Raw genomic sequence first — 12,514 nt, forward strand, 5'->3', positions numbered from 1 at the left:
AATCAGCTATGAGCATGTCTGAAAGATAAATGGGCCATTTGGGGATGAGACAAGGTTTGTGCGTTAGGCTAGTGAAGAAGGTAGACACTGGATTCTTGCTAAGAGGAAGGCTGTGGTACTCTCATACTTTCAAATATTGAGTGAAAATGCTGGTGTTTGAGTCTCAGGTTGAATAGGGAGGGATGCACCAGAGAAGGGAGTTCCCCGCTGCCCATCTCTTCTCTTTCTAGGTTATTCTACAAAGTTTCTAGGCTAATATTCTTTTAAAAAACATTTGTATTTAAGTAATTTCTTCATAAAATATATTTTGATTGTGTTTTCCATGCCCCAACTCCTCCCAGATCCTCCCCACCTCCAAACTCACTGAAATTCATGTGCTCTCTCTTTCTCAAAATAAATACATAAATAAACCAATCATTAAAAATTAAAATCAAGACAAACCAAAGAGATAAAAAATATGCTTAAATAAGATGAAACCATGTACACACACACACACACACACACACACCAAACCACAGAGTCTGATACATTTGTGTGGGCCAAATACTCCTAGGCAAATAGTTGTCCACCCTAGAGTGTAGTTGGTTGATATACCCAATGGCACTCATTGGAAAAAATTGATTGATTTTCTCTTTGCCAACAGTTATCTATTGCAAATAGCTTCTTGGTTGGGTGTGGGACCCTGTCTCTACTCAGCCCTCTCTATGCTGGGACCCTACCTGGTTTGAACCTGTGCAGGTGTTGTGTGTGTTTCTACAGTCTCTGTGTGTTTGTCTTAGTTAGGGTTTCTATTGCTGTGAAGAGACACCATGACCATGGCAACTCTTAGGAAGGAAAATATTTAATTGGGGCTGGCTTACAGTTTTAGAGATTTAGTCCATTATCATCATGGTATGAAGCATGGCAACATGCAGGCAGACATGGTGCTGGAGAAGGAGCTGAGAGTTCTATATCTTGATCCACAGGCAACAGGAAGTGAACTGTGTCCCACATTGTGTGTAGAGAGATATCAAAGCCTGCCTCCACAGTGACACACTTCCTCTAGCAAAGCCACACCTACTCCAACAAGTGACACACCTCTCAATAGTGCCACTCCCTGTAGGTCAAACATTCAAACACATGAGTCTATGGAGGCCATGCCTATTTAAACCACTACAATGTTCATATGTACATCAGTCCTGTATAGACTGATACTCATGACAGGTAATTGTACTGTTTTCCTGCTCACTGTCCCTTGGTAGCCCTGGGCTTTCTCTCCAGGATAGCAAAGACCTAATGAGCATTAGTGGCCTTTACTATGGAGCCAACTTTGCCAGCATTGCCTTGACCCACTGACCACACACACAGTTAATAACTGCTTCCTCTACTCCTCTCCATGTTTGTTCTTTCACAGAATTCCTGCTCTAGAGATACAGCCTCTTCCCAGCCACTTTCTACAGTCAAATTGATCATATTCCTCCTCTCTAAGAACCCCTGAATATGTATTCCTTCATTCTTTAGCATAAGTCAGGTCAACTCTTACACTTCTCACCAAACTTGATGATACTTAGAGAGTGCAGCTAGGTACTAGTGTTCCTTTGATTTTAACATTAGCACAAAGACTTTATGGCCTTCATACACCCTGAAAACCCTTTGTTGAGCTCAGAGTGAGGATGGCTGGCAAAGATTGATAGAGAAGAGAATTTTACAAGTAGAAGCCAAAGAGAAATAAAATAATGTCCAATGGCAGCTTGCTAATTTGATGATTGTTAGGGCAAATATAGATTTAATTCTGTTTTGTTACAGTTTAGATGGGGGTGGGGCTGGTAAGAGTGTGTGAGTAAGGCTGTGGAATAGATGGCTTCCTATTCTATACCAAGGGCTTGTTTATTCATTCATTCTTTTCTATATTAATTCATGCATATGTTCCTTCAATAAATGCCAGGTACTACTAAAGTGTATACATGGTAAAATACTGAGAAAGTAAACAGCAAATACATAAGTGGAAACAAAGCATAGTTCCTCCTTTCTGAGAATTTGCCAACTACTGTATAAAAAAATTATAAGGAGGATGCAGATTCTGTAGTTTCTGATACCAGTAATGAAGCACCTATTTGTATAGGCTCCCCACACACACACTAAAAGCATCCATAAGCACTAGAGAAGATACAAGGGACATCTGTCTGTGGGTTCTCAGGCAGAGAAGGGACCCAGATGAAGATGAAGGGAACCAGAACTGAGCAGAGAAGAAATCCAGCAAGATAATTGAGATATTCTGAGCAGGTTTCCCATACAAGCCTAGTTCCTTAAATAGCATGGATATAGAGACTACGAAGCCTACCAGAACTGAGCACAAATTTTAATAGACTTATGGGATAAGGAAAGAAAAGCTGGCATTTCAGGGCCACTAAGAGAACAGGGATGCTGCAGAGGAGGAGTGCAGTGATGGGCTTCGCCTCTCAAGGCCTTCACTAATTAACAGACAGCAACAGAGAACGCGAACACAAACCTAAAGGAAAAAGAGGATAGAGGAGACACAGAGGCACAGGGAACCTTGAGTCCTCACTGGGGAGAACCTGCTCCATAGACACTCTGGCTTTCAGCTAGATCACTCCAAGGACAACACCCAAGGAGGGAAGGACTCCAATATAGATGGATTCTTTTTATTAAAGATTTCTGAAGAAATCCAACTTTTGAATAGCTTAATCCTGATTAGATTCAAGGCACTGGCCCCATTCTAACTCCTTTATAGATGCTGAGGATGAATTTAAAACCTTTGTAATCTTCCCCATATGGCGTTTATTTTATCAAAATTAACAAACATACCAAGAAACAGATAATAGAGATGGATGCTTAAGTGATCCAGACCTCACAGTAGTCAGATACCAACTCTGCAATAATCATGATCAGTGTATTTGAGACAACAGATATCTCACTTCTCAGCAAACCGGCATTTTAATCCATCTGTGAAGAGTCCTTGAGAGTTCAGCCTAGCAAACACTTTACAAAGACCTTGGAGTTCAGTTACAACTAATTCCAGGCCAGGGAGTGGATTAGAGGGACAGGAACAGGGCAAAGAAGGGCGGTGTGCACCACCTCGGGGCAAGGAGAAGAAAGTGATGAGGCTGAGGCTGGACTTCCGAAAAGAAATGCCAAGCTGGCCTCCACTGCACAGGGAGTCAGGGGGTAGATGATGAGAATTAAGCCTACCAGCGCTCAGTGCTAGATCAAGTTCAGAGGAGAAAGAAAAGGAAAAACTTAATGCTGTTTGTCCATTTTAGGATTTCTTCAGTAAATCCGACCCATTTCTGGAAATCTTCAGAATGAATGATGATGCGACTCAGCAGCTTGTGCACCGGACAGAGGTAGGGAGCCTGTGTCCCCCGTCTGAGGAGGTCAGCTTGAGAAGCATCCATACTCCTTTCCCTTTTTTGTAAATAATTTTCAGTTTTTAAGTTAAAATATTATCATATCACTTGCCCCTTCACTGTCCTCTCTCCAACCCCTCCCATGTACCCCTTTGCTCTCCCTCAAATTCATGACCTCTTTTTCTTTAATGGGGGGGTGGTATTCCTACATATAGAAATACAGCCTGCTTAGTCCATAAAATGTTGCTTGTATGGTTTTAGAGCTGACCACTTGGTATTGGAACAAGAGTTAAGGGGCTCTTCTCTGGGGAAGGCTGTTTGTCCTGCTCTCACCATTCCTCTGTCGTCTGTAGTTCTTTGTCTAGGGTCGGGGCCATAACATTTCCTCTTCCATGTTAGCTTACTCCCTGTAGACAAAGACCTAGGTCCTCTCTCTCCTCAAAATGATCCTCTACGTTTTAGGCTTGGGCTTTTACTCTAGTTTTATAAATTTGAAGAAAAGACCCCTCCCCTCCCTTCTAGATTCATTTTTCCATAGCTGACTTTCAACACAGCCAACCAGCAATTTAGTTATAATAAATTAGGAATACTAGGACCAGCAAGGCGGCTCAGTCTGGTGACCCAAGTTTGATACCCAGAACCTACATATGAAAGGAAAAAATTGACCCCTGAAAACTTGTTCTCTGACCTCTGTCCATGCACTGCAACAGGTAGGCCACCACATGTCCACATGCATGTGTGTATGCACACACGAAAAGTAAACATAGAACACATTAACTATGATATGCGCTAACATTTGATGAGACAACTGGGAATGAAGCATCATCTGAAATGATTTACATGCAGTATTTTACTTCTCCTTCCTTGGAAGAAATACTGTTATCCCCACTTTTCAGTTGAAGGAACTGGGCTTTGGGACAGTTACACCGTTTCCCACGTTTTACAGTTGGCAATGTGTGGGGCTGATATTTACATCAAGGTTGTTTGAGTCAGCTTCATGATTGTGTAAGGCAATATGCTTCCCCAGGGAAAGTACTTATCCTGGAGCTGTCATGGGAGCTGAAGCCCTGCTACCACAGCCACTGGGTCAAACAGTGCTCCTTCTCACTCTTTCTCTCTCCCAACAGCCCCTGTGCACTGCTTTTGTTATCACTGTCCCCAAATACCAGGCCGAAGCAACATAAAGGCTGAGAGCTTTGTTTTTGCTCTTGTTGTCAAGGAATACAGCCTACTGTGGGAGAGGAGGCAGAGTAGCTGGGGTGGAGCTGTCCAAGTTACAGAAACTTGCAATGGGGCTTAACTACACAGTTGAGAATCAGGAAGCAGAGACAGGACCAGAAATAGGGCCCTTGTGGTCAATGTCTCCCAGCTAGGCAGTGAGTGTTTCCCAAAGTTTCCACAGGCATTCAAAAGATGCCACCAACTAGGAAAAAGTGTTCAAATATATAAGTCTGTGGGAGACATTTCAGAGCCACACTATAACAGGTCCTAACCTTTATCCTTCCCTACCGTAAGCCCCTAGTGGGACTGTCTCTTGTATATAACCTGCGCCTATGGTGGTTAGCCTCCACTGTCAACTTGATAGGATTTAGAATCATCTAGAGAGGAAACAACAACAGCAACCAGACAAAAAATACCAATGGGGTTGTCTTGATTAGGGTTTCTTTTTATCCATGTGGAGAGTTTATTATAATAGGGAGATGAAGAGAAAGATAGGAAAGAGAGACAAGAAGAAGAAGAAGAAGAAGAAGAAGAAGAAGAAGAAGAAGAAGAAGAAGAAGAAAGAGAGAGAGAGAGAGAGAGAGCGCACCTCATGGGAAGAAAAGGGGAAGAGAACTTAATTAGGGTTTCTATTTCTGTGAAGAGACGCTATAACCATGGCACCTCTTATAACTGAGGTGATGGCTTACAGTTTCAGAGGTTTAGTCCATTATCATCATGTCATCATGGTGGCATGTAGGCAGACATGGTGCTGGCTACATCATGATCAGAAGGCAACAGGAAATGGTCTGTGACACTGGGAGTGGCTTCATATATGAGACCTCAAAGCCCACCCCCACACTGACATACTTCCCCCAATAAGGCCACGCCTACTCCAACAAAGCCACACCTCCTAATAATGCCACTCCCTTGGGGGGCCATTTTCTTTCAAACCACCACAGGGGTGTATGAGGGCACTTCCAGAGAGGATTGACTATGTCAGGGAAAGCCCAATCCTGTGGGCTGGAGTCTCAGAATGAATAGAAGGGAGAAAGCAGGCAGAGTGCCAGTATTCATCTCTGTCTGCTTTCTGACTGCCCATGCAGTGTGACCTCACACACCTTCTGCCATGCTCTCCCTGTGACGATGACAAAGTCTACCCTCCCTTCCCATGCTAGTTGCTTTAGTCAGGCATTTTGTCAACATAATAAAGAAAGAAATGAATACAGCAACCAACTCCAGTCTCGATTATTTCATTAGATTTGTGAACCAGAGCATGGGGAATTCTCTAAGAAGGAAATAGAATAATTGTGCTGAATGACCTGACACTCAGAGAAGAGCCTGAATGTGTCAATGGCAAAGGAAGGGGAGCGGGAATACCCATGATTTTCATGGGTGACAGTGGGGGCACCATATTCCTACCATGTCACTTTGTCCATCTATTTTCTTGAAACAGTAAAGGGGAATTCTGTTATTCTTAAAGTTGACAAGAATTAAACAGTCTCAAAGGGGCCACTAGTAGATATGATCTGGCATGTAGCTTGCACCAAAGTATGTGCTTAATTAAAGAATAGATAAGCGTATGGAGTTGGTTATATAAATGGGGTGTCTTATGTATGCTGAAGAACAATATGAGTGTCTGGACTCCAGGCCCTGGATATTTGACTAACAGGTAGAAAGCACAGGTTCCCTGAGTGCTCCCCTCTCATTATCACCAAATGCTTTTCTGGTGATATAAAGATCTCTATGGTAAAAATCAACTTTGTGGAAGGCAATGAACAGAAGAAAGGAGAAGAGATACTAATTAATATTGTTGGATTTTATTCTTCTCTCCTAAGATCTTCTTTTCCATGGCTCTTGTCAGGTGTCCTCCAATTGTTGATACTGGGAATTTTTTTCTGTTCCCAAGAAACTATACAATTTCTGACCCTATCCTAGTGCTGGGGAATTTTGGGATCTCATAATATTGGTGATTACAAAGCTTTCTAACATAGCATTGATAGTTCCTCTTGCTTACTCAGTAGTTTCAAAATAAGTACACAGTTTTATTCTCTTGGGGTAGATATACACACATATACAAACATATACATTCACACACACACACACACACACACTCATGCATACATGCATGCATATAGATTTGAAATTTTTAGTTGAAATTTGATTTGCTATTGAATTTTCCAAAAAAATTTCATAAAAATGTTGCTAGTAAATGTAAGGAATTAGAATGAACACAGGCCATATTATCCAGTTTTCCTTCTCACAATAATTTGATCATGCCCAGGATATCTGGAGACAAGACAAAGTCACAAATGAACCTTGTTTCTGTATTTTAATATGTTAAAATAAATTTAATAATGAATCTGTGATCTAATCAATAATTCATAGTTATAGTAAAAAATTCAGTAGAAGTGGGAATCATTTGTAAATAATTACAAATTACATTATTTGGAGACAGACTTATTTTTTAAAAATCCACAAAGATATCTACCTAAAAACTTCATATGAAGAAAGATTAACATGGCAGAGTTCAATTTAACAATTTACCTTTATTTCTGTGTCCCCAAAAGCAATAGTTTTTAGGTTTCATTCACCAGATAACCTGGAAGGCCTCCCTCAAAAGTGTTTATGGGACTGGATAGAGCCCAGAATTTGTGTTTGTAAGAAGTCCCCAGGAACATAGCGCCTACTAGTCCAGAAACCACAGTTTGCTAGTCCCTGCACTAGAATACATGCTTGGTACTTAGTCACACTGAACCAAGCTGATTATTCAAACCGTCAAAAGACAGTCTAAGTCTCATGGACTCTTGGGCAATATTCAGCCAAGTTCATGATTAGTAAGCTGATTTAAAACAGATTTTGCTATATTATTAATTTAGTTTATAATCTGAAGAATTTCCATGTTATACCTTTCTAAATATTCTAATTGAGATAGATGGTGATCAGCTAATGTAAAACTGCTGTCAGTATTCTTCATCTAGAAAATTTTCTGACTCTGTCCGATATGACTCAAGGTCACAGATTACCAAAGCTCTCATATATATATCATTTATATAACATATATAAATCTATTTGTGTCATACATACATACATGTATATAGTGTATTATGGTCATTTGTCACCTTTACTCTCTCTTAACCCTCTTTCACCTCCACTGGATGCCTTCTAATCAACAAGTTTGCCTCTTACTTTGATGTTTTTTTTTGTGTTTGTGTGACCCACTGAATTTAACCAGGACTGCTTGCATTGGCATGGTTGTGGGGTTGCTTGCTGGGGCATGGACAACTCACCAGGGGCTATACCACGAAACTAAAAGACTCCCTGGCTCCAGCAGCCATGAACTGCTCAAAACTCCTCAGTTAGGGGTGGTGATTTTCAATAGTACCGCTCCACCCTTGCCAAATACCTTTCCTCTGCTGACTCCGATGGGAAAGAATTTATGCCATAAGATTGATGGTGCTACAGGACTGGGGAATCCTTTATCAGTGGCCAGAGGCAGCCTTGCCTCAACTCCAGGCCTTTTGCTATAGAAGAGGTCACCTTCTTTACCCACATAGTAGTCAATGTCACTATCCTTATTCATGAAACAACATCTGGGCAAGTGGCCATAGGAGTTCCACCCATAATGATGTACTTTGTGGCCACTCTTAAAATACTCAGTACTCTCAAGTTTTCATTAAGCTGTAAGTTCCAGACACTTGTCCTTTTGTAAGCACTGCTGTGTCTTCTCAAGTAGTTTCTATGTTGAAGTATGAAACTGTCAAGCCTTCCCTCTTCAAATCACTATTCATGCCTTTCTCTTCCCAGGTTGTGATGAATAACTTAAGCCCAGCCTGGAAGTCGTTCAAAGTATCAGTAAATTCTCTGTGCAGCGGAGATCCAGACCGCCGGCTGAAGGTTAGATCCACATCCAAGAGATGTGAATTTGAAAATGCATGGAATGCTCCCTCTTCTTTTCACATGAACATTGGCACCCAGAATTTTCTGTCGCTTTTTTTCAACCCCCTCACTTTGTAGAATCTTAATGGAAGAAAGGCGGGCTGTTTCTTCTGCCAGAACTATTGATGCTTAGGCAACAGCTCAAAATAAATCCTAATGTATTGTGTCAAAAGACAGAGCCTGGGGCTTCCCAGAAACAAAATGCGGTAATAACTTCAGAGTATAATTGGAAGTTTCTGGAAGGAAAATATTTCTTCATTAAATACCTATGGTTATATAATGTGTTACTCCCCACTCCCACACCCACCAGTGTGGTAATTTGAAATAGTAAACATGTTTAGCTTATAACTTTGTGCGTTGGCAAACTGGCCTGGTCTAGGTGGTTCTTAGACTGAGCTGGCTTGGTCTCTGTTAGGCATTTGTGTTCCGATGCCCATAAACATGTTGACAGCTCTGGAGGTAGGCAGGCTGTTGTATGCAGTGGGGGTGGGAGGAAGGTTGAACCTTAGTTCTCATCATCATACACGCTATCTTAAACTTTTATGTATAATAACTGTGGGTTCCAAGAGGCTCAAACAGAAGCTGCAAGGCCTCTGAGTGCAAGGCTAAGAACTCAGTTACTTCCTCCACAGCCTAGAAGCCGAAGTATGTAACTTGCCTACTTCAGATTCAGACACAATAGATTCTACCTCTCCATGTGAAGAACTGCAAAGTTTTTTTAAATCTACCACAAATGCTTTGAGCATTATGCAAATGTAGAAATGGGGATGTGGGGTCCGTGCACTAGCAGGGTCAGGAATCATGAGAGGGAGACAACAGACTGAATACCAGAAATAAGTTCCTGTGGACACCTGCTGTGGTCAATGGGCTGGCCTGCCCTTGACCTTGGAAGCTTAAGAAGTTCCCTTGTTAATACCACAGAACTGACTCTATTGATTCAGGATGACTAACTAACTCATTGGACACAAAGTGCCTATAAGCCAAAAGTCTAGTTGATTAATGTTCCATGAGAAACATGATGATCAAGTAGATTCAGGGTCCCATAAGCTTCTCTAGAGCATTATATTGTGAGCAAACAAGGAAGACAGTTATTAGAAGGTAAATGGTAAATAGAGTCTGAGGGCACAGACAGGGATGCTCGGTAACTCAGACATTAGCCTTCAGATGCTGAAAGTCGAGAGCATCCTCTTCCACATGTGGGCAAAAGGAATGGTCCACTCACCACTCAAAATAAACATTCATGTTTGCCTTTTCGGAAACACATTCTCATAAAATTGTGAGATGGGCATGGTATCTTTCCTGTTGTTGTGACAGAAATACTTTAACAAAAGCAACTTAAGGGAAAATGTGTTTATTTCAACTCCCAGGTCCAGGCTACAGTCCATCATGGTGGGGGAGTGAAGGCATCAGGCCCTTGAAGGAGCTGCTAGTCACATTGTATCTGCAGCCAGAAGAGAGCAATGAATCATGCATGCTAGTGCTCAGCTCAGTTCTGCAGTCTTATACAGTTCAGGCCCCACCCACCATTCAAATGGGTCTTCCCACATCCATTAACATGGTCAAGATAACCCACCGAAGGCAGGCCCAGGGGATCGTCTCCCGGGTGATTCTCACTTTTGTCCAGTTGACAGTTAGTGCCATCATAGACACTGCCGCCATTTGCCTTTGTGACTGCATTCCCCTCATCCCGTTCACTCTGAAGACTGTTCGGATAGATAATGCTCTTTTAGTCTCAGTGTTATTATTCAGGTTAGAATCCCATCTGTTTGGTTAGTCCTAGTCATGTTAATGTTGTATATCTTTGCTTAGCCCCACTCTGCGTGGAATTTGTGGTTGAATTGTCAGTGAACTCACTGACTTCCATGTTGCTAGTGACAAGTCCAAGTTTTACCTCTACCTCTTATGAAAAACAAAGTTATTTTAGGAAAACCTCTGGAAACTCTCATTCATGCCAAAAATTGGGACTTCTGATTGGGTTTCTTGGTAGAAATTCCTTTTCAAGATGCCCAAGACCTACAGTTTTGGGAATGGGTGGCTCTGCTCTGAACAGGGCTCACCATTCCAGGGAGATAAATGTCTTCCTTGGGCTGGGAATACATTAACACCTCCTTTGGTGTTTTGTCTCTGGGAATTACTGAATGGGTAAAAAAGAGTGTTGAATACAGTTGAATGGATAAAAATATAAATAAGGAGGACTTCGTGGGTTGTTGAGAGCTCTGAGGTCTCTGTAGGAACGAGAACCCATAAGAGATAGATACAGAGAAAATCTGATGGAAAGTAGAAAGAGGCAGAAATAAGGAATGAGAGAGAACTGGAAGAATAAAGGAAGAAAGAGGAAGAGAAGCAGGAGTGAAACCTGGAAGAAGGCTCAGTTTCTCAGCATCCTCACAGCTGATACATTGGGTACCGTTCTGGGGGACTGTGGCATGTACTATACAGTGCTTAGTGTTGGTCTCTCTCTCTCTTTCCCTCCCTTTCTCTCTCCCTCCCTCTTTCATCAATTTGGCAACCAAAAATATATTCAGACATTGAAAAATGTTCCCTAGAGGGTAAAATCACTTTTAATTAAGAATTGCTGGTACAGACCAAAGTTCTCAAACTCCTGACATATCCATAATGCCTACAGGGCTTGTTAAAATAGCAATGGCTGAGGCTCACCCCAACCCCCAGTTTCTGATTCAGGAGGTATAGAATGGGCATAAGAATTTGCATTTCTATCAGGTTTCCTGATGGAATTCATGCTCCTGTTCCAGTGACTTTGAGATTAAGTGTTGGTGGCTTTCTTTAGTTTCCATGCTGCACTTCCTCTTCCTGCCTTCCTTTCTGCCACGCTCTCTCTGCCCAGTGCTCAGGCCCAGGCTGTACTCTTTCCACATGCAGGGTTAACTACAGTCAGCTCTCTGACCAGGGATTGCTCGCCTCATTCTTCTGCTTTTCCTGGAGCATACTGACTGTATTTGAGTCTCTTCAATCTCCTCCCCAACACAGAAGACCTTCCTGGGGGACTCTAATATCTATGGGGTGCTTTCTAGCCTCACCAATACTTCCTTAGCCCTTGTGGGATTGAGAGTATGCACATGTGTCTGTGTGTATGTGTTTATGTTCTTATACAGGTATGTACATACATATGAAGGCCAGAGGACAACTTGGTATTTTTCCTTAGGTGATGCCCACCTTGAGAAAACAAAACAGGGTCTCTCACTGGTCAGGGACTCACTACGTAGCCTAAGCCAGTTTGCCAGTGGGCCCTAGCAGTCTGATGGTCTCCACTATCACAGTGATGGGATTAAGCATGCACTATCACCCCCTGGCTCTTTTACTTAATGTGGGCTCTAGGGATCACATTCAAGTCCTCATGTCTGACAAGCAAGCTCTTTGCAGGATGCGCTCTCACTAGTTCTCAGTCTTCCTGCAGATGTCTGCAGATATCTCTGTCTCCCTGGCTGATGTTGTTTCTCCACATAGGAGAAGTACATTTGTTCACTGTACATCCAGACACCTAGCACATCCAGGGCTCGTCCGGAGTCCATATGCAGTAACTGCTTCGGGCATTGACCTGTGAAAGAGTGAAGGTAGCTCAGAGAGATTGGTGGGATATGCCCAAGCTTCATTGTGAGGAGCCCAACCCCCACTGACATGCAGGCCCTCCGGGGGCACTCACCAGTTCACTCATATAAAATAGGCTCTTCTGAAAGACAGGATGGATTCTTATGCAGCCTTTCTGTTGTTGGTTGTTTTTTTACTCTTTACTCTTTGTCCTTTGGGGGCCCGCCACCCAGCTCCCCAAGAAATCACACAGAGGCTTATTCTTTCTTATGAATGCCTCGCCTTTGCTTAGCTTGTTTCTAGCTAGCTTTTTTTGAAATTATCCCATCTACCTTTTGCCTCTGGGCTTTTACCTTTCTCTGTTTCTGTATATCTTTTCTTTCCTTCTTGTTCCATGTCTGGCTGGGTGGCGGGCCCCTTCTTTTCTTGCTCCTTGATCTTTCTTCCCAGATTTCTCCTCATATTTATTCTCTCTGCCTGCC

The 12,514-nt window shown here is 42.3% G+C and overlaps 1 protein-coding gene across 5 annotated transcripts in view; it reads left to right on the forward strand.

Annotated features, from left to right (window-relative positions):
* The window catches only part of Cpne4 (copine 4), a 482,269-nt gene that overhangs the window by 357,473 nt on the left and 112,282 nt on the right, over window positions 1-12,514 (forward strand). For all 5 annotated transcript variants that reach the window (XM_052718909.1, XM_052718911.1, XM_052718913.1 and 2 more), the window contains 2 exons: window positions 3,261-3,344; window positions 8,355-8,444. In XM_052718909.1, coding sequence (XP_052574869.1) covers window positions 3,261-3,344; window positions 8,355-8,444 — 174 coding nt within the window. The remainder of the gene's footprint in view (window positions 1-3,260; window positions 3,345-8,354; window positions 8,445-12,514) is intronic.

This window comes from Peromyscus californicus, unplaced genomic scaffold, assembly GCF_007827085.1.
Source record: "Peromyscus californicus insignis strain IS unplaced genomic scaffold, ASM782708v3 Scaffold_11__1_contigs__length_118956290, whole genome shotgun sequence".
Classification (NCBI taxonomy): domain Eukaryota; kingdom Metazoa; phylum Chordata; class Mammalia; order Rodentia; family Cricetidae; genus Peromyscus; species Peromyscus californicus.